Below are 21882 nucleotides of genomic sequence, written 5' to 3' on the forward strand. Positions count from 1 at the left end.
TGGCAGTAATGCAATAAAAATGATCCAGCTGGAATTGAAGCACAAAGAAGAAGACCAACATGGCGTCTCTCGGCAGTGGTGAATGGAGAGCTATCTGCGACAAATTCAGCAACGCCCAAAACCTGACTGATGTAGAATCACGAAATGACCCAGAAAATGACCCGTTCCGCTCCAAATATAAAGCCAGGGAGCTCCTCAGAGAGATATACTGCTCGCTGAAGAGTTTTGAAGCCGGCGAAGGTGATGACGACATCGGCGGAGAGAGTGGCGACCAACGGCCGACAGAGCCGCCGGTGGACGGGCAGAGAGACGATGTGTTCGGTCAGGGCCTCAGCGGGGACTCGCCAGCCGCGCTGCGGGCCGCTAAACTCGGGGCTGTGGAGTACTATCTGGGCGTCAACCACGTCGACACGGAGGAGCTGTCAGCCGGGCAGGAGCATCTGATGAACTGCATGAAGCTGCTGGAGAGATGCAGGGTGTCGTCCGAGAATGTGTCGCTGTTTATCCATGTCAGGGTAAGTTCCCTAACTGTCACCCAGTAGCAGTAATAGTTATGAAGCTAACTTTAACTTAAGCTAGCTGTCAGTTAGCTTTTTTGTAACTTAAGATAGCTGTCAGTTAGCTTTCCTGTAACTTAAGCTAGCTGTCAGTTTTCAGACATATAATCAGAAGTCCCGTGCAAACAGCCCGTGGCTGTAGCTAGCGTTATGCCAACCCATTTTCTCCATAAAAAATGATGTTGAAAGATATGATATATTGTAATTGAGACGCTGCTACCAGTCAACCACAACTAGCTAACTGACTATAATAGTGTTAATAAAATTGACAGTGGCATCATCATCCGTGCCACTGAGGGAGCATTGTAGGCCCGTGGGAAAGCAATTTGTACCACCACTCCCTATCTACATACATTACATCTTACCAAATATTGAACTATTAATTATTTGTCATACTTATTATCGACAACCACTCTAAACGAGATCCATCAGGTTGATCATGAAGCCAGAGTTAATGATTCTTGCTCATGTATCGGCTGTGTGTTGACAGAACCAGCTGGGCATCCTCTGGGCAGGCCGGGATGAGACGGAGACAGCTCAGGGATTCCTTGAAACAGCAGAATCCATCTACCAACGTTATATGAAGGAGGTAAGGTTGAGTTTCTGCTTACTTGAAGCTGCAGATGCACTGATTAATGATAATAGTACGGGGGAAGGAGAGACTGTAGCAGAAGAAAACCATCAGTGCGATGTAAGGAGTGGGGATAAAGAGATGTGCAGCCGGGGTTCTGTCTGGTTATCTAACTTCTTTATTGTCTCACAACTCATCTGGCAATGACGACGATGATGATGATAAACAGAATAGAGTACAACATGGTGAGTGCTAAATTGATATTTTCCAATCGTCAGTTTGCCTAAACATGAACTGGTGGAGTGTCACATAACCATAATTTACCTGTCCATCAGGAGTCAAGGCAGAGCATTGCATTGTTGTAAAAGCCGTGCACAGTCCGTTCACACTGCATTTTTCTGCTACATTATACTTAAAATGTATTTCCACTCTCAAATTAAGATGAAGTGTGAATACAGTGCGCAAGGTTGCAAAAAGGTAGCAGTTTTCAAAGTGCTGGCTGTAAGTGTGAGTCACTCGCTGTCGCTATGTTGACAGCAGCATTCAAAAGACAAATTGAACTGATAAGTATTAGTGTCTCGCAACCGCAGTAGAGCGTGATTATGGAGCCAACATGGCTGGGATTGAAAATTACAATGGTCAAATCCTCTTCATCAGCAGAAATGGTTGTTTGTTTTCTGTTTTTTCTTTTTCAGGATGGAAGTCCTCCCACTGATATGACAGAGTACTTTACTACTGAGGAGAAGCTGCTGACACACCAGGAAAGGACCAAGAGGTAACTTGTGATGTCCTATTCTTCCTGAGGGGGGAATATCTAGATATATGACATCTGTGGAATATTTTGGCGTAGGGCATTTCCCAGTATTCTTGGTGTGTATGTTCTGGTGTGTAGAAATCTAGTTATGATTCTGTATGTTAATAATATCATGCTCAAGACAAATTCCCTGTTCATATTAATGCTATTGTGCTAAAGTTTGCATGATTGTTGTCATTCATGCTGCATATCCTGGGTTTAATTTTAGCCTGGGTATATGCCTTCCTCATATACTCGTTGTCTCTCTCACTATTTGTCCAACGTTCGTTTCTCAGGTTTGAGTTGGCCTACACCCATACCATGTACTATCTTGCTCAAGTCTATAAAAACCTTGGTGAGTCAGATCTTGTTTCATTCAGATAAGTAGAACAGTATATTATCGGTTCATTTAAAATTAGATACTTAAAAACATCTGTCAAGTGCAGTTAGTTTATAAACAGATACAAAGAGCTTAAATGTCTCTGTAATTCATTAACATCAGCTTTTTGAATAAGGAGTCTTTTGAAGTTGAATGACATCCATTGATTTTAGAGGCATTTATGGATGCCAGTATGAATCAAATTGATATTCATCTATGTGAATGTAATAAAGCTGAGTTTTGTTATGTTAAAATATCACTTTATTTGACAATAGCAATAATAACTGCAGTGTTTTGTCTCCCAGGTCAAACTGAGCGAGCTGCCACTTACTGCCACACGACCCTCCAGAGACAGTTACAGTTAAATCAGTTCAGTCCAATGGAGTGGGCTCTGAACGCTGCTACACTATCACAGTATTACATCACTAAGGTAGGCCATATATTGATTCAATACGATTTAAAACAATTGATATGAAGCCTCACATCTAAAAGGATTTTGTCTTTTTACACAGTTTTCACCAGTCCTTAAATGTTTCCTTGTGATTTTCAGACACTTGACATGGAGTCAAATAATTTTGATTACATGGCAAGAATTTTCATTATAATGATTATATATATTCAGATCTGCTCTAAGTGTTTACCTGCACTGTCACAATAATTTGTTTACAGTATAAGTAATGAGAGGTGTGTGTGTTTGTATGTGCGTACATGTGTGATTTCTAGGGCCGATACTTTGAAGGCAGACATTGCCTCGCAGCAGCCACTGTCATATCAGGTTTAGCAGGAGAGGTTCCATCCGAGGCTGCAGCACAGGAGAGTAAGTATCTATCCAAATCTTTAAAACACTGATTAGCTTATTTCCTTTGTATCCTGTAGCCCTAATCACCCACAGCAAGTCAGACATGAGAACACGATGTAGACACAATGTTACAACTCTGCAACCAATCCCTTCTCTCTTCTTCTTTCTGACCCCTTCCTCCTCACTCCCTCTCACTTCATTCAGATAACCTGTATCCATCATTCCTTCCCTCTCTCCTTGCATATCTCAACATCTTTTTCTCCTTCTGTCTGACCCAGGTGAGACAGAGAGTGAGCGCAGGGAACAGCTCAGACAGAAGAGAGCAGAGATTGCGAGATGTTGGATCAAATACTGTCTCAACCTCCTGCAGGATGCTAAGAAGCTGCTAGAGGTACTACATGCTTATATAGACATGGTTATATGCAAAAGTACAAGTCATGTGACTCAAGTCCACATCTCTTATATGAAAAGTGGCAGCCACCATGGCAGAATGAGAGAGCACCACCCATAAAAACTTCAACTTTAGCTGCAGAAAACCTAAGGAAAAAGACGTTTGCTCCAAAAATATAACACCAAAGATGATGCTTAAATATAGAATTTGAAGGATTATCACCATAGCTTTGTTTTTGTTATGGCTAAACTTTGACAGGCATGTTTTTTCATGTAGAGTGTCTGTATAGCCGTGTGTTTACATACCCAAGTTACTGTTTACCCCTCCACTTGCTTGTATGTATCTGAGCTTAGATCTACAAAATTGTTTCGTCTTAAAATGTGCTTGTGTTCGTGTTCGTGAGCAGGACAACATTGGGGAGCTGGATACTGATCGCCAAGAAGAGTTGAAGAGAGCGAGAAGACAGGAGGAAGAGGAGGAAGAGAAGGGCAGGAAGAGCGCTCTGCTGTTTGGCTCTGAAGACACCTTCGACTCCATTGCTAGCCTGGAAGAGAAGGTGCATATACTGTGTCTGATATCACTGCTAGTGCTACTAGTAATGGTTTTTGTTTTAATTATTTGTGGTACAGATGTGGTTGGACTGCTACTTTTTTATCAAAAAATACCATTATCTGTGTTAGTAGCAGCAGAAATGCTTCCCCTCAATGATAAGACATAACAGAAACCATTTCTTTAATTTTGGTAATACAAGATTCTCTGCTTTCTGTTTTCAGGTGCGCTGTTTGTTCCCACTGGACTTCACTGAGGCCAGAGCTGTATTTCTGGTGGGACAGAATTATGTCACACAGGTATGTACAACACACGCACACACACACACGCACTGAGCTGGAGAGATTCATATCACCAACTCTGACACTAGTTAATATATGTGCACAGCAGTGGAGCACAGTTTAGTAATCCATGTAGCTGAGTTATTCATGTTACCATTACATCAGATAAGTGAATATTAAAATGAATTTATGAAGAAGAATTGTGAATAAAAAATTCAGGCTTTTCAATAAAGAAGTTGCTTTTGAGCTATGACATACATGTTCATCTCCCAGTGCAGTTTGCAGGCTGTGAAGCTCATGGAGCTCATATTGTATGTGATATTGGGCCGGATAAATAAACTGGACTGGACTTGACACATTAATCAATGTATTGTACATGGTTGATACAGGCAGCTTTAGAGTGCCATGCGCTTAAGAAAAAAATTATGATTTGACACACCAAAATGTCCACAGGGACTTATTTTCTACAAAGGTGGAACAAAAAGATGAAAAACAAAGATTGTGACTAATGGCGCTGCTTATTTTGGCACAGGAATCAGCATAAAAAAATGAAAAAGCTGTTGCAGACTGGGCAATCTTTGTGTTACTTTTTTCACTGTCCTGGCTCTACTTTGGGGATAAAACAAAAGGCAGCAGAGCCAGAGAGATGGAAGGAATGAAGTGAAATGAGCTTTCCAATTTGACCGTTGAACAGATGGTGGGTCACATGACATGGAAGGTGCTGAACAAGCTGCAAGTATTATTATTATTATTATTATTATTATTACTATTATTCATTTTTTAAATCAATTTTCACCAATGTGGGAGAGGCAGCATGCAGGTATTGAAGCACTGCTTTCGTGTCAACTGTTCAAACAGTAATTTACTGACAGTCCCTCATTGAGACCCCTGTGATTGAGAGTGACAGCTTGGAGGTGGGTTAACAGTGCTCTTCCTGCAAACAAAAAGGCACAATAGTGTTGGCGATTAACAAAAAGAAAATAAGTATTTGTGTTTTTTGTCTGAATTTCAACAAAGGCGGCGACCAATAATACAAAGCCCACCAGCTCAGAGTTTGATAGGTAGGATAGGAAAGAATTTTGGGTATAAAAAGGCCAATAAGAAATTGTGTAAGGTGGACAAAACCATAGTTTTCTAATTAAGTACAAAAATGTGATCTGATTGGTTGAGAAGTTTTGTTTTTTTTTTCATTCAACAGATTGAATTTGAAAAAAGCCTCCAGCTTTGAACCCACAATGTATATTTTGAACTGCCAAACATAGTTAACTGTCTTTCCATCCTTTCCTTCACTCTTGCAGGCGAAGGAGTACTTTCAGATGGACGGCTATGTGACGGACCACATAGAGATCTTGCAGGATCACAGCTCTTTGTTCCGGAACCTGGCTTTCTTTGAAGAGGATCTGGAGCGGCGCTGCAAAATGCACAAACGACGAATTGACATGCTGGAGCCAATCTGCAACGGTACTGCTCGAACTTCATGAGCTGCATTGGGTTTTTGTATATTTTATAATATTTTTACAGTAGGAAGAGATGAAACAAAATAATTTGTCAGTGTTCAGCGTGAATGTCCATGGTGACAGATATTTCATTAAATCTGACTTCCTCTGACTTTCTGTTTCTGTACAGACTTGAACTCCCAGTACTACCTAATGATCCGAAGACAGCTGATGTTTGAGTTGGCTGAGACCTACAATGAAATGATGGACTTGAAACTGGCGCTGGCCAACAGACAAACAGATACACAGTCTCTAGATAACCACACCATTAAGAAATTTAACAATCTCTGCTCTGCCTCTGCCAAGTGAGTGTGTATGTGCACATGGATGACTCGTGTGTGTCTGGGCATCTACATTTATTCAATCTAAACTATTTGAAATCTTCTCCTCTCCTCTCCAGATACTTCCAGATGTTCTTAGACTCTCTGTGTTCTCCAGAGGGGAAGTTTCCAGAGCACCTGGAGGAGGAGGTGGTCAGACCAGCTCTGGTGGCCCGCTTCAGACTGGCCCGACTCCACAGCCGGCTGATCTCCTCTATACCCTCTGTTCAGCTGGACAATCTCAATAAATCTCTGGAAAACTATAGGTATGAAGACATGATGTAATGTTAATTCATTCTCAGAGTCAGTCGAGGGGTGGGATTAGACATCTCAACAGGTTTTATTTGGCATAAAACCCAAAGTATATTATGTAAGAATTAAAGTCAGTGTACCACGTGACGGTACATGTACATACGGCAGCAACAGACACACATACCGATGCGGCACGCAGCAGAGGAAGCTTTCCTGTACCAACAAAACCAGCCGAACTTACTTTGCAGTATGAAGTGTGGAGATATCGTTAGATCTGGCTGTGTGAGACGACACAAGAAGCATCTAGAAAAAACACTTTACCACATCCAACCTACTACTCTGGTTATTTGATTGACTTCAAATGAGGCTCAACATTCTCACAGTTTATCTTGACGCTCCCTCAATATTAAATACTCCAGCATGGCTCCAGCATGTGGGTCTACAATAGATGCTGCTAGCCACGTTAGCCATGGAACGTGCTAATGCCAAATTCAACAGGCTAACCAGCAAATCGCAAACTTCTTAAACTTCCAAATGCTGAACACAGAATAAGGTATAAAGAATGATGTGTATAACGTACTGATCATCACTTTTATCCTCCGACTGTCTAGATACGTGGCGGAGTATTGTGAGGCCCATCCTGAGGCAGCAGCCGCTGTGGAGACGGAGCTGGAGCTGAGTAAGGAGATGGTTGGCCTGCTCCCTCTTAAAATCAACCGCCTCAAAGCAAGGATGGCTGTGAACAACTGAAGGACGCCACTGTTCACTGTCTTTCTTGTTGGTTGACTAATAGTGTTAAATCCTTCCACAGGAGCCTGTCAGTCTAAGTCTAAATTTACCACCTTATAGTCAGTAGATGCTCCAGGAATTAGAGAAACTGGATGACTGACTGACTTTCTTGCCTATTTGTATGAGAGGAGGCCTCTTTTTTGTGAAGTGGACATACTGCTTTCACAAGACCTTTTAACACATTACACGCTGTGCATATGTGCCGTCCTAAGTGTACTAACAAATTGTGTGTGGTCACTTTACTTTTAATTTGAATAGCTCATCAGATATTCTCTCTTCATAATTAATATGAAGATGTCTAGTCTGATTCATTTGTATTTTCTATTATTAAAATTAAGAATTCCTGAAGAATTCCTGGATCTCAAAAAAAGTATTTGACACTGTTGACCATGACTTACTATTGAAAAAACTACAAAGATATGGAATTAGATTGTTGTTTCTCTTCTGGTTAAGCAGATACCTGGAGCATTAGGACTAATACTTCCAAAGAAATTACTTATTACAATTACAAATCACAACTACTCCAGATTATTTGTGGGGTTCCCCAGGGCTCAGTGCTGGAACCATTGTTGTTGTTGTTGTTTTTACAGTTAAAATATATATGTGAGGTTTCCAAAATACTAATGTGCTATACTATACTATATTATTTCCAGATTATACAAAATTATTTTGTTGTAAGTATTTGGAATAAGTTTTGGATACAGTGGAAAAAGAATTGAACTTGCTGAAAGAGTTGGTGTGATTTTGACTAAGTTAAAAAAAAAAAAATATCTCCGCTTAACTCAAATGAAGTCATGATAAATAAATCAGAAATTGTAAGAGAGTCTGAAATACAATTTCTTGGAGTGACCCTAGATATTAAATTATGCTTGAAGAACTATACAAAGTCAAAGCTGGATTGTGCTACACAGCTTAATGCAGTCAAACGTCTTTATGCACCTGTGTTACAGGCAAAGGAGTTACTTGATGGAGCAACTGCAATGAGGAACGTGTTCAACTTTAAATAAGTTTAAAGGAATATTTGAAACTAATATACTGGTTTTGAATGGATATGGGATGTCTGATTTTGGTTCGATTTAGTTGTGTGTGGTGGACACTGGGACAGAAAGCTATTCATGTTTAACACTAATTTTATTGATAAAATACAGAAAAGAGGTAGGACTTGATGAGTATTCATTTCTTCCTGCTCCTTGTCAAACATGAATTGTTTATATTAATTGTGAGTTTGCTATATGTTTGCTGTTAAGTTTATTGGTTATCCTTGTTTTTTCATACTTTTTTATTTTTAACATGTTCAAAATAAAAATTAAACAACATAATAATTAAAAAAATTGTTTAAAGTGGCATATTTTCTATAGAGCACTTAATAAAACACTCTATAAAGGCCTACTGTAACCATGGTATTAACAGTATGCAGACAGGTACAGATAGTATAATAGTAGTAACAGTCACCTTTACTCTTTGGAACCACTTGTTACGCAAATCATTACAGCAACTGTATGAGCCATCACTGGGTGGACTTGATTCTACATAATCTGCATGATGCTGCTTCATCCAGTTGAACCTGAGTATTGTCTTTCTGTCTCTGAGGAATCACAACGTCATCCTGTCTTACGTATTGTAGATGTTGAATCTAATAATAATGAACTGAAGAAGTAATACACACTGTATGTAACAATACTAATGTGTGTGTTTTTACTTGCAGTGAGAAGCTAGGTGTAAAATGGTTCCTCAGTCTTTGACTATAACTATAATTAAATGATTTCATGACTGTGGAGTAAAAGGTTAAAATTTAAATCTATTGAATTACTTAATGCTGAGAAAAGTCTTGACTTTATTGCGATAATCTGAAGTCTGAAATTCAGCATGTTTTCGCAAGGGGAAGTATTTGCAGCAGCGGTTAGATGTGTGCGTTGTTGCATGAGTGATTTCCAACAAACCATGAGTTCACCCAACTTGGCCTGAGTCTATGCTGCTTCCTCTCAGAAGGCATTATGACTTTGTGGTGAATCGAGGCTGCCGCCGGGGGAGTCTGGTGACACCGTGATGACAGGATTGATGGCCGTCCATGTGTCCTCAGCTGAAGCAAATCTTTCACCTTGTAGTAACCTCTGTGGATATGCAGACGGATGTTGGAAACATTGAAATATAGTTAATGCGGAGGTTTCCGTACACACACCTGGTTAGTTATTCCTTTAATTTGTCACTCATCTCCAGCCATCTGTATGTGTTCATTAGTCCAATATGTGAAACAGGCACGTTGTCTGTTTGTCTCATTAGGCCTTTATTACAGTAGTTTCTCCATCAAGACATAAGAAATGTGTGCCAAATGTTCAAGAGGACTGAGAGGCAGTTTTACAAATTAATTTCATTAAATAATCGTCACCAACACACACCCTCCTGCGCGCGCACACACACACACACACACACACACACACACACACACACACACACACACAGGCAAGCAAGTTAAAATACTGACTGTGATGTAGATTGCAGTTCTAAAACATTATTTATGCAATGGCTTCATGCAGTGGAAACAATGTTGATGCATTTAAACCTGCAATGCCTGCTTTTATGTATGCTCCCACAGACTTTCTGATGCTTGTCAAAACGTGTATTGGCATACCTGCTCCACACGAGGTACTTGAAACTAATTTGCTGTGTATGAGAACTGTGCCAAGAGAGCTTACTGGAAAACCCACCTTCACACAGAATACACATACAGACACACACTAAGTTTAGGATTACATTCAGATTAAAATGTGCACATCAGAATGACACTTAAACTCCAGGAAGTTGTTTTTGTAGAATTTACATCTTTTGTTGTTGTCGTTGTTGTTGTTGTCGTCCTCCTCAAATGGCAAGAATTACTACATATGTGCCTGCTGAAAAATCAGGTGACCTGCAGTTTCTGTTCATGGTTGGAATTCACATGATACAGGCTATAAAGGAGTGTGTGAGGCACGGGCATGAAGTGAGTTTAAAGTAAAATCACTTTAAAACATGTTGTCTCATTGGATTGTTTCTGATGCTGCTTGTGTGTGACTGGCTGTGTTTGTTGCGTGTCTTATCTCTGTACTTCTTTCTTCTGCTGTAAGCTTCTCTTGTAAGAGATCTTGATCTCAGTGAAATTACTTTATCATACCTTATAATAAGGGCTCTGATAATGACAATGACTTTCGGTAAATGAAAATGCTGATGTATGTCACATGACTTCGTAGTTTCCCGACACTATGAACAAAAAATGCAAGCATTGTCAAATGTCTCATCATGGTTCACATTCCTTTTGAACACACTGCACAAGCCACGTACAGTACAGCTGCCCAAATACATCTAGTCTGACATTTACCACGCTTTTTTAAAGAAAAAATGATTAAATTAGCTGATTATGGCCATCAGTCACTGCTCAGCTTCCCCTCGCAACAGTCCAAACAAGTCTTGTGTGCAGTTTGGTGAAATTAGCCTGTTGTGTTTGCATATATGACTGTGTGTGTGTGTGTGTCTGTCTGTCTGTCTGTCTTTTTTCATGTGTTTCTCAGAGTGTGAAAATAGTGCTGTCTCTACGGCCATAAACTCTGGTTACTCAGACAATAGACTTCAATCCCACATACTGTGACAGGGTGGGGATGGAAACCAAGTTGACTAACAAAAGTGACTTTTTATAGATGCAGTAGCTCACTGGCTGCTGCAGAGAAACACATATCAGACTCAGCGTCAGTGATTCTATGAGCACTGTAGTGTTCTTAGTTTTTTTAGTAATGAGTGTTGAGCAGAAGAGAGAAGCACTGACATGAGACATGCTGTATGCCTGTATATGTGTCTCATAAATGTGTCACTTAGAGTATGTGTGTGTGTGTGTGTGTGTGTGTGTGTGTGTTTGTGTGTGTTTGTGTGTGGCGAGGCTGGGCAGGCTAGTGTGTCATTTCCTGAAGGAAAATGATAGCAACTGATGTTACCACTTCCTGCAGCATCATACCAATGTGTCAGCTGAAACAAACTGTTTTCTCTCTTTTTCTCTTCCTGTCTGATATGTACAAGACATAGGCATGAGCACACACAGGCACACAGAAGAAGAAGACGAAGAAGAAAGAAAGAAGGAAAATGTGATAGGCAAGGTGAAGAATGCAGTATTGTTCAGTGTTCTGTTGTATGTGAAGTAAACAAATACAGTAACATACATACACACGAGCACATGCAAACAGATCACTGCATCAGACCCAAAGCCGTCCGTACATCATAAACCACAGCTGTACTCTGTGTGTGTGTGTGTGTGTGTGTGTAAGCAGCTCTCTATCAAGTGCCAAAGATCATTAAGACAGCAAAAAAGAGGTGATGGAGAAACACCCAAACATTTAAGCTTCATTAAAGATGATGAAGCTGTGTTGTGCAGCATCACTGCACAGTTTGATAAACGCTGAGGGCTGCAGTGAAATGGTGCGATATGAGATTAAACTGCTGATTCTCACAAAAGGTGACACGAAACCGCAGTTGTTATCATCTTAGTTCCTCCCATCATTCGAATTTGGAGCGCTTGTAACTGATGAAACCAACACTCATAAAGTGTTCATGGACTAAACCCTGCAGACCCTTCGGCAGGTGCACCGATACGAGTGCATCTTATGAAGACAAACCACACAGACACAACAGAGCTTTGACACTGACATCTAGTTCAGGAAACATTTTTCAGTATGCTGTTAATAAATACAGGAAGATGAGTATAACATTGTGTCAAAAATGGGTTTAAATATTTTATTCAATATAAAAGTGAAATTTTCAATGAAGGTTCTGCAGAAGCAGGTACAGAATATACTTGATGTATGTATGCAGAGAGAGCGGATTTGTTTTCTAATGATGACACCACCGAGGGGGAAACCTAAAGAAAAACTGAGGTTGGAGTGATATTAAAGATCCCATTCGCCACTTCGAAATTGCCTTGTTGTCTGTTCATTTTCATGTGATCACACAACCTAACTCTCCTCGTCATGCCACAGCACTGTGAGCCACAGCACATGGTTTATACAATACAGTAAACAGACTGCAAGCTCACCGAGACTATTGTTTTCTATTTAGCATAACATGGTTTTACTTGAAAATCAAAAAAATCTTTCATAAAACAAACTTTGCAGATGTTTTCAGCTGCTCACTTGTTTTGGATAGAAGAACAGAAAGTAAACTTGAAAAATCACACCAGGGACAATGATTCAGTGTCTGAGCCTGTAATATACTAATCTCACTTCCCAACCACATACATTACAAATGTTGGATGTTTTTTCCGAATCTGCAAGAAATTGATATTAGAGAGCTGCATCCCACAGGTTGATCTCTGTGTGTCCTGATCCGTGCATCCTTCCCTGCTGAGGAACTGTGACAAACAACAGCAACAATACACTGAATACTTCTTATTCCATCCTGACATTTACCCATCATTTACACTTCCTTAACATCACATGCTCATTGCATCACATGCTTTCAACATGAGTTACGACGTTTTTTTTCTGTCATCCTCTTCTGGTTCCAGCCCAGGAGTATCCTGAGCAACCTTTGAGTCATCATCAGTGGAGTTAATCTTATAAATACACTGAATCTGCCCGAGGCACCGGGACATACCAGGTGTTGACTCTTGAAATGTCCCAACTTGTGTTTACCAGCACAGGCTGACATCTCAGAGAGAAAAGCACAACAGATGCACACAAACATGAGACGAGTAAATTAAAAACAGCGGTACCACAGGATAAAAATGCTACATTATGAGTAAATCCTGCTTTGAATGTTTTACTGAGTAAAAGTACAGGAATATTAGCACCAACATGTATTTAAAGTATCAAAAGTACTTATCATTATCTTTATATTATAGGGATGTAGATCATTTCATGTGGAAGCAGCATTGTAACATGTCAATGGAGAACTTCATTAAACTACTTTATACAGTTTGAGTAGTTTAATCTACGCTATACATCATATTTCATAAGATGATTATATATTTTTAATGTCTTTTTTTGTGAAGTAACTAATAATTCAAACAAATAAATGGACAGTACTGAAGTAAATAGGACAACATTTCTCTCTGAAATGTAATGTTGCAAAATATAAAGTGGCAGAAAACTAACCAAGAATAAAGTAACTCAAAACTGTAATTAAGTACAGAAGTTGAGCAAAAGTACTGAATTCAACTAATGGTAAACACAACCGTGCACACATCAGTAACCTGCAGCACATGCGGAGACAAAGGACAGACACAAACACACACAATGAAAAACAGGTGCAGACGCTCAAAAGCATGCAAAAAATATATACAGCACACACACACACACACACACACACACACACACACACACACACACACACACACACACACTGGCACACACAAACATTTTAGCATACTATAAGAAGGGGACACTTCAGTGCTGTGGGGATCTCAGGAGATGAGATGGGGTCTGGGGTCCGGTCAGCCACACTCACACATGCTGCCTTTCCTTGTGTGACCCGTAGTAGTTGCTGTGAGTGGGTCTCTTATTGCTGCTGAATGGTTGCATGTCTCAGTCTCTGCCTCATTTCTTTTTGTTTAGTCTGGTGGAGCGACAGCAGAAAAAGGCAAAGTTAAACTGGATAAAACCACAGCCAAAATAAAGCGGAGGGGCGATGCGCAAACATCACACCAAAGTGAGCGTAAAAGTGCTTTTTGCAATGGCGAGAGCTAAACCCAACAAATCCACTTGAACGGAACTGAATTCACGAAGAAGCAGAAGCTCTCAGAGATTCTATCGTCCTCTCATCGCAATAAAAAACGAGCCCGCAGTCAATTAAGACAAATTGTGGCTTCCTCTCGGTCGTTATTATCAGAAACAAAGATTGAATCTTTGCTTCTATCTGCTGGCATTTCCTCAGTCCGAGTGCGCAGTTACGCAAACCTGATATCTGATATTTGAGGCAGCTAATGCAAAAGTTTCCACTGAGGATGTTAGGTCACTTTCTACACTAGAAGACTTCAGGAAACCATGACGCACTCAGAGGGCTGAGCTCTCCTCAGGACGACTTGGACCGTCTGAGGCAGCTCACGTTATTCTTCAGCAACAGCCTGGAGAGGAGCGCCTGCCTGTTTTCTCCGTGTTTTCGTAAAGAAAGACAAAGCTGAGGATGAAACTGATTCTGTTCTTCGTCATCTCCTGCCTGACCTTACACACTGGGAAGGGTGAGTCCACTGTTTCTTATTCTGAAATGCTTGTTGATGTTGAGGCAGATGTCGCAGCAGACTTGGTGTTTTTCAGCCTGGCTGTAGTGGAAACAAGTGGAACGGTTCCACATCCTGACAGCTCAAGTTCATGTCCTCACACTAACAGAGTAGTGAGTGGCCCAACGTGGGGCCAGAGTGCCATCAGGGGTCCTTTGATTGACAAAATTAGGAACTGATCTGCTTCACTGGTATTTGACTCTTTGTGTCAGTATATTGAGTAAATGAAGTATGACTCATTGGTTATCGTCAGGCTTTCTCTTCCCTCACTGCGCTGATGGTGTATCTTCCCACCTGAACCTACATTTAAAGCCTGAAATAACACAACTGAAACACCCTGTTCCTTTACATGACACATTATGATGAAGAACAGGGCTCAGCACTGCCTGATCTAGTTCATATCGAATCGGAAAGAGTGAAGGCGTTTCATTTTCCAAGGGGGGTTTTGATGTGGCTTCTTCAGCCCTGTGAACGTCTTAGGGGCTTTCTGGACTCTCACCATGACATAAGGTGGCTAGTGTCGTTTAATGACATAGAGGAAGGACACTCCAAGGGGAAAACCTGATAAAATAAATAGATGAAGGGAAATCCAATTTTGTGCTTTTTGCTGAATTATATTTGGTATTCAGTGTTTTTTTTTTTTAATCGAATAGTCGTGTTTTAACCTCTGTATAAATGTATTAATGAGCCATCAATATCCAAAGTATTACTCCAGAAATGTGTGTTTTCTATAATTTCATTTAAAAGAAGAAAGTTATAATCTTGTTTAAAATAAGGATCTTGTAATTATTGTGCTTTGCCAGTTATTCTGGGCCTAAATAAGAACAGCAGATAAATCCAAATTATTTAGTTGAATTAGGATTAGAAATGAAATGATGAATTGACACCTTAAAAAAATGTAGGAGTCACATGCAACCAAAAGTTAAACAGGTGCCTGATACTGTATATATTTATATCATAGTGACACTGTTACTGACCTTCTTACTGACACTCAAAATTCAAACCATCTGATACGGGGAGCCACCTCTCAGAAAACACCCAATTTCCAACTAAATGATACTGACACACTGTCACATATTAATAGCGTTTATGATGGTGGTAGAGGTGGTGGTGGAAGAGGAGATTGCCTTCGGCAATAGTATCAGTGTGATGCAGAAATGTCACACTGGGCTCTCAGAAGAACAACACTTTGTTTTGGGTTTTTATGTTAAAAAAAAGTTTCATTTGTGATTAAGATTTTCCAAAAGCCATTAAATATTCAGACAATGCCAAGAACCGAACAGTGTGGACAAAACAGGAAAAAGGGGATTTTGGCAGAGCACTTGTTCAGATGTTGTTGAGCGCAGCATTCATTAATCCATAGCAGAATCAAAACATCTTGTTTTTATTTTCAAGTAACCTTTTTTTTTACCTGGCAAGGCATTAAGAACAATTTCTTATTTACAATGACGGCTTGGCAAGTGCCAGAAGAGGCAAGGAGGGGGAGGGGACATCAATCATCGAACTGTCAAGAACCCTCGATCAGATGATTAACTTTGATAGCCCTCAGCTAGTTTCTTTACTCCTGAAGTGGTGTAAAATAACTGTTGATGCTTTTAGCATCAGATAAGCTGCACGATGAACTTGCTATGATGTGTTGAGAAAAAGCTGGGATGCCATTACTTCCTGTTAACACATACTACTAACACATTACCGGAGACAATAAACAGCCCAGAAGCCCATTACATAAACCTGTTGCAGAAAAATGTTGTAATCTCCTGAAAGACTCCGGATAAGGAACTAGTAAATCCTAATTGTCACTTTGAACTGATCCAGATGAGCAGTCAGATGTTGCCCAAGACCGCTCTTGGCTAAGGTGAATTGTTGCATAAAATGCTGCATGAAAGACCAAAAACAAAAAAAGAAAGAAAGAAAAAGAAGAGTAAGAAACATCAATGACCTTCTTTCTATCTGCAGGAGCACCGATAACTGCTGTGTATAAGTTTGTGAGATGTAACCCTGAGGGCGACCAGGCCAACTGTGTGACTCAACAAAGTCCACCAATGGCATGGAGTCCAGACCTACCAGCCAAACTGCCTGCTTCAGCTGCACAGTATCTGTAAGTATTCATGTGTTCTGTATGTTTGTGTGTATCTGTAAGAGGGTGTACAGGCTTGGGGTCTGATGGTTTATTTGCTGTGTGAGTTGTGCTCAGAGTACTGTGAGAGTGTCTCGGCAAGAGTGAGATCACTGTCAAAACAACCATCTCTGTGATAATACTGTTGTCAGATAAATGCAGACTTTAAATATAGAAATGCTGATGCTGCATTGGATCTGATACCTTGGTTAGCACAACTCCAGCAACACAAACTCTGGCTGTTTGTGTGTGTGTGTGTGTGTGTGTGTGTGTGTGTGTGTGTGTGTGTGTGTGTGTGTGTGTGTGTGTGTGTGTGCGTGCGCACATAAGTGTGAGGTAGGTGGCCAAGAAAAGCCAAAATAGGAGACAACGTGGAGGGACAAAGAAAGACAGAGGGACTGTCAGAGAGAGGGCAGGAAGGCCACAGCTGGAATAAGGAAGACGTAAAGAGTTCATGCAGATGTTGATCGACGGCAGCTTTTGTTTCAAGATAATCTTATCTCAACTTTGTCCAGATTATTTTAAAGTAGATTTTTGTATGGTATGCACATCTTAAGAAGACAGTACAGTAGGAAAGATGGGGGAAGTAGAGATGGCATATGCTAACACTAAAAGTACGTAGAAACTTGTTGGTATCTAATGAGCTGTTAAAAGCAACCGTATAATGAAAACTTTCTTTTGATAGATTTCAAGATCTTAACTCATACAGTATACATGTTATCTTAATTTTGCATGTGCGTGTGTGAGACAGCTTCAGTTGGAGTGTTTTCAGTCAGCATGCTTGAACTCTGTGTGCTGCAAACGCAGTCTAGTAAGATAGATCCCATGCACTCATCATAATAATCATGTGGGTGCAAATCCACTAATTGCATGACTTGACACTGTGCATGTACAGCATGGGCGCAGTTCGGTTTCAGAATATTAATCTCTTAGATGTCGTGTTTGCCAAGCAGTGCATGTATTGACAGCAGCTATGGTTATATAACCAGGGCCATACTGTGCTATGTCATCATGTCTTCACAAAAAGCCATAATATTTTAGATTAGTGTTTGCCTGTCTCTGATCCACTTGTTGGGTGAGTTATCTGCCCAGTTAGTGTAATGCATATAAGGATAGGCTAAACCCCGTTGTGCCGCTGAAAAGAAGTAAGTTAGTGAATTACCTGCAGATTATGAATCCCAAACGGAGGGTTCTTGAACGTAAAAGCTAGTGAACCACATTTAGTGTGAGGGCTTCATTTAAAATGAAAGTGTATCATCATTTTCTTCTCAGTTTAAAAAATTCCACTTGCAGAAGGAAGAGCTGTGAATGAATTTTATTTTCAATAGTTTCATCTTAGAAGGAATTCAAGCCATCCTTCCTTACACATTCTGTCCAGATGGTTCCATTTAGTTGGATCTCTCAAATTAATGAGCCATTAATGAATTGTGTGTGTGTGTGTGTGTGTGTGTGTGTGTGTGTGTGTGTGTGTGTGTGTGTGTGTGTGTGTGTCTTGGTCCTAGCCATCAGTTTCCCCTTCTAGAGTTCCTCTTAAGTGATATTGATCCTATCAGTTAAAATCTTTTTCTTTTGAAAAAGGGAACTTTTCAAAAATGAACACCACAAATCACATTTTATCCAGCTGCAGTCCATCTACAATCTTATTGTAATCACACAGTGTCTTTTCAATGGGTTTGATCAGCTGTAGCTTTATATATATGGTATAATGTATGTTACTCCACTGAGGCACAAGCATCACATGATTTTACCTGGTCTGATCAATAAAACCAGATAAAAGTCCAGCTTAGAGCAAAACAGAGGTGAGGAGTGTAGACGACAGAGGTCAAGAGGAAAAGACTGGTGGAGACAGAGTGAATGAAAGTGGATAGCTTTCGAAATGAAGCTTATTCTCGTGAAAGGTCTGTTGTTAGTTGTGGCCTCCTACACCATTTCAGCTTGCTTTGAAACACCAGGGCCTCAGCAGCAGCCATCTCTTTTGCAGCTTGCCGTGAACAGGAAGCCAGAGGGAAGTGTTGAGAGGAAGTGGGTTGTGACGCTTGGTGGGCTGCTGCTTCTGGTCTATTGTTTTTTATTTGAGTATGTGCCACACTAGTCTGTTACCTGTGTTTGAGTAACAGTATGCAAAAAGGATACATTAACCCACTCACTAGACCGTTACTGATTTATTTCAACAACCCTTGAACGCAGAATATGATTAATGACTCAGTCAGTTCAGGTCAGGTTCATTTAATACTGCTTATAGCTCTTGATTTTCATAAAAACCAGGAATTCCAACATTTAGAGGGTATAAAAGTAGAGTTACTCCAAAAAGGGATTTTATTGTGAAACCATCAGCAGTAGCAGGTTATGAGGTTGAGAGCCTTTGGTGTTGATATGTTTTGACGTTTTGTCGTTTTGTCCTACAAACTGTTTAAAGGCAAATGTGTTTTCACTTGTTCTGGCTAATTAGCCTCCTGCTTGTTTGATGGCTGAGTTACATGAAGTAGCCAATCTTCATGAACCACTAAAAATGATCAAGATGTAACTCAAAACTAACAGGGGGGTCAGACAGATGTCTTAAAGCACAGTCTGCACATGCCCACACAGTCCTCAGACAAGTCACATGCTTTCTCTTTTTTACTTTTAGTCCGAAATGCATCTTCCCTCGCAAAGTACGTACTGTTGCATGCAGTGTGCAAACAATTGTGATGTACTACTTCATCATAGCTTTGCGCCTTGAGCTTCGACCCTCTTGCTCATATATCCGTCACAGTCCATAACACAAAATTTGAAGTAAGAAAGAGAGAGTATGTGATTCGTATTGCAGCCCAAACTTCATAGAAACACTGCTGTGGGTGGTTCAGTCGATATGACAAGTCATCTGCGGCGTAGAGCACTGTGGGTCACAATTGCCAGAAAAACATGCTGGCTTTCATTCTGCAAAATGCGACCGGATGCAGCAGAACATCCTGGTATGTTTGGCACACTGCATTTGACATACCATGTACTGGGACATACTAGATCTTTTTCAGGCATGCCAGATACTACGGCAGCATGGTTGCTGGAATGCAGCAAAAAGTCGAATCAGGCAAAATAAGTGAAAACACCTGTCGGCCTTCAAGCCTGTGACATCATCTTCCTACCTGATGCACACCTGGTGTTTATTAGTACCTGTTTCCTAATAACTGTTTGAAAGTAAAAATCAAAAGCTTGAAAATGTCAATATGACAAAGCAGCGCTCATCACCGGACCCTTAAAGCCTCCCTTCATTCAAAAATGGCTTTTGATTGTTGTTACTGTCAGTATGCAGCATGATATACGTGCAGTGTGGCTGCAGCTAAGGATGATTTTAATTATCCTACCTGTAACATACGGGTTATTTTCTCCATTCATTTTTGGCCTGTAAAGTAAAAAGAAATTGATTCTCTGCAGGGAGAAAGTTTCTCTGTGCTCACCTGACATGTTCATTTAAGATGAGTGCATACAAGGAACTTACACAAGTGTGATGTGGAAACTTGCAACCTCCAGCACACAGAGAGTAGGCTGCACACTGAAGAGGAGGAAATATTGCACATAGAAGTTAAACCTGTGAAGTGAAAAATATGTGCATACTCAAATTCTGGATATAAAATGAGGGTGGAGGAGTAAATGTGCTTTGAGTTTGTAAGTAGTATATTGAACTAACAAACTGTTATTTAAAGTATTTTTAAATGTCAAAAACATGTGTGGTGGTGGCTGATGGAGTGTCTCGTGTTTAGTTCGTGAAGTTTGTTGTTGCACTGAAAATGTCATCAATGATGAGGTAACATGAAGGTAAGTATTATTTACTGAAGTGATGGAGCTGGACAGCGTTGTCAGACAGCAACAAGCTGCCAAACTGCACCAGCATTCGTTAATGACTGACTCTCATTCTGTTTCCAGAGAGGCAGAGCCTGTCGAGGGTGAGAGTCCACTGAGGGAGGAGGGCGAGGAGAAAGAAGTGGTGGAGGAGGAAACACCAATGTTGAGTGAAGAGGGGGAGTCACCTATGTATTTCATGCCTGAGGAGGGTTCTGGAGGTTATGAAGGCTCTGCAGATGACTTTATGCCAATGGCAGACCGGGCCTTTGAGACAGCTGAAAGTGAGACGGGCTCTGGTGAATCCTGGACAGAGAAAGACACGAAGCTCGGTAAATTTGGGGGGGAAATGTGATTTGGATGGATTCGGTAGTTTTCTAGGTCCTCTTTTTCTCTGTTACATGTCATCTGATCTGTCCTTGTTTTTCTACTTGCAGGTGGGGACAGGATGGACATGAGGCGGCTGTTTCCCAGCAGGTCTCTGGTTGGTGAGGCGAAACCAGCAGAGCATGAGCTGAGAGAGGACCACCTTCTGCAGCTGTAGGCTGCACAGCCACCCATTAACAGACACACACATACACAAGGCTAAGCATCTATTTTATTTCCACCCTGTCGATTCAAACAAAACAAATATTACGTCGCCACCTGGTGGTGGAAAACTTCACTGCTCAGAGATCGATCAAATATAAGCCAAATATATCAATTTGTATTTGCAGTGTTATTGATGAGAATTGTTCTCTTCAGGGGCAAATGAACAAAAGTAAAGGAATGATCTGCTTAAATGAGACGTATACACACTTTAATTTAGTTGGCAGTATCTTGTATCAGTGCTTCCTTGTGGAAAGGATGTGTACGTTGGAATATTCTTTTTTAATATGAAATCAGAGATATGCTTTCAAATAATTGTAATACCAGTGCAATAAGGTTACTCCTTTGTCCGTGCATTGTTCACTCTGTGCAGCTGTGGTTCCAAACATCTTGTTTTCTTTCTTTCTTTCTTTCTTTTTCTTTTTTTTTTTTTTGGAGCCACGAGGCCTGTGCTCTTTTAAGACATGCAAAAACCAAGACTTATTTATATTCTTTGACCCCTTTGTCTCAAATTTTGTGACACTTTACACTTACCCAGGGGGGTTGTGGAAGCTATTTGGGGAACTTTAGGTCTGCAACATTTATCAAGAGACTCTTGCAAACCCAAATCCCTCAGGGATGGATTCATGCAATCTTAACCACTGTGAGCTGGAATATATTCAAAATATGTTACATGCGCATGCATTCAGCATCCTCTGCATTGTCTGATTTGCATTTGAAATATTTCTATCAATAAAGGATTTATAACAACAGTATTCTGGTATTTGTTATGTCAACAGTTAATATGTCTCCCCAGTCACTTGGGTAGTATGTGAATCTCAGGTTTGAATGAACAAGGTTTGAATGAATTGATCCTCTCCTGCTCCAGACTTCAGTTTTATACTTGCTGACGATATGATAGATGGTCTTTGGATGCTTTATAGCCATAGAACTGATGATCTTCTTCTAAATGTG

At 40.4% G+C, this 21882-nt stretch overlaps 2 protein-coding genes across 3 annotated transcripts; both read left to right on the plus strand.

The window, feature by feature from the left end:
- Window positions 1-47: 47 nt before the first annotated feature.
- kifbp (kinesin family binding protein) lies at window positions 48-8508 on the plus strand. The gene is made up of 13 exons (XM_076725711.1): window positions 48-515; window positions 1048-1146; window positions 1824-1903; window positions 2218-2276; window positions 2606-2730; window positions 3024-3117; window positions 3378-3490; window positions 3897-4046; window positions 4264-4338; window positions 5619-5781; window positions 5947-6121; window positions 6217-6402; window positions 7000-8508. Exons 1-13 carry the CDS (start codon window positions 60-62, stop codon window positions 7136-7138), a joined length of 1914 nt encoding a protein of 637 aa, XP_076581826.1. The 5' UTR covers window positions 48-59; the 3' UTR covers window positions 7139-8508.
- Window positions 8509-14221: 5713 nt separating this feature from the next.
- srgn (serglycin) lies at window positions 14222-21680 on the plus strand. 2 transcript variants are annotated; one of them, XM_076725770.1, is made up of 4 exons: window positions 14222-14369; window positions 16365-16506; window positions 20425-20639; window positions 20778-21680. In XM_076725770.1, exons 1-4 carry the CDS (start codon window positions 14315-14317, stop codon window positions 20882-20884), a joined length of 519 nt encoding a protein of 172 aa, XP_076581885.1. In that variant the 5' UTR covers window positions 14222-14314; the 3' UTR covers window positions 20885-21680. The 2 variants fall into 2 exon arrangements, with proteins under 2 accessions (XP_076581885.1, XP_076581871.1); XM_076725756.1 differs by having other exon boundaries at window positions 14223-14369; window positions 20425-20672.
- Window positions 21681-21882: the final 202 nt, after the last annotated feature.

This window comes from Chaetodon auriga, chromosome 1 (genome assembly GCF_051107435.1).
Source record: "Chaetodon auriga isolate fChaAug3 chromosome 1, fChaAug3.hap1, whole genome shotgun sequence".
Classification (NCBI taxonomy): domain Eukaryota; kingdom Metazoa; phylum Chordata; class Actinopteri; order Chaetodontiformes; family Chaetodontidae; genus Chaetodon; species Chaetodon auriga.

Coding starts and splice junctions, on each gene's coding strand:
- srgn (XM_076725756.1), top strand. CDS start 14,315: ATGAAACTGATTCTGTTCTTCGTCATCTCCTGCCTGACCTTACACACT. Junction 16,507..20,424: donor GCTTCAGCTGCACAGTATCT/GTAAGTATTCAT, acceptor TTCTGTTTCCAG/AGAGGCAGAGCCTGTCGAGG. Junction 20,673..20,777: donor AGAGAAAGACACGAAGCTCG/GTAAATTTGGGG, acceptor TTCTACTTGCAG/GTGGGGACAGGATGGACATG.
- kifbp (XM_076725711.1), top strand. CDS start 60: ATGGCGTCTCTCGGCAGTGGTGAATGGAGAGCTATCTGCGACAAATTC. Junction 516..1,047: donor CGCTGTTTATCCATGTCAGG/GTAAGTTCCCTA, acceptor GTGTGTTGACAG/AACCAGCTGGGCATCCTCTG. Junction 4,339..5,618: donor GACAGAATTATGTCACACAG/GTATGTACAACA, acceptor TCACTCTTGCAG/GCGAAGGAGTACTTTCAGAT.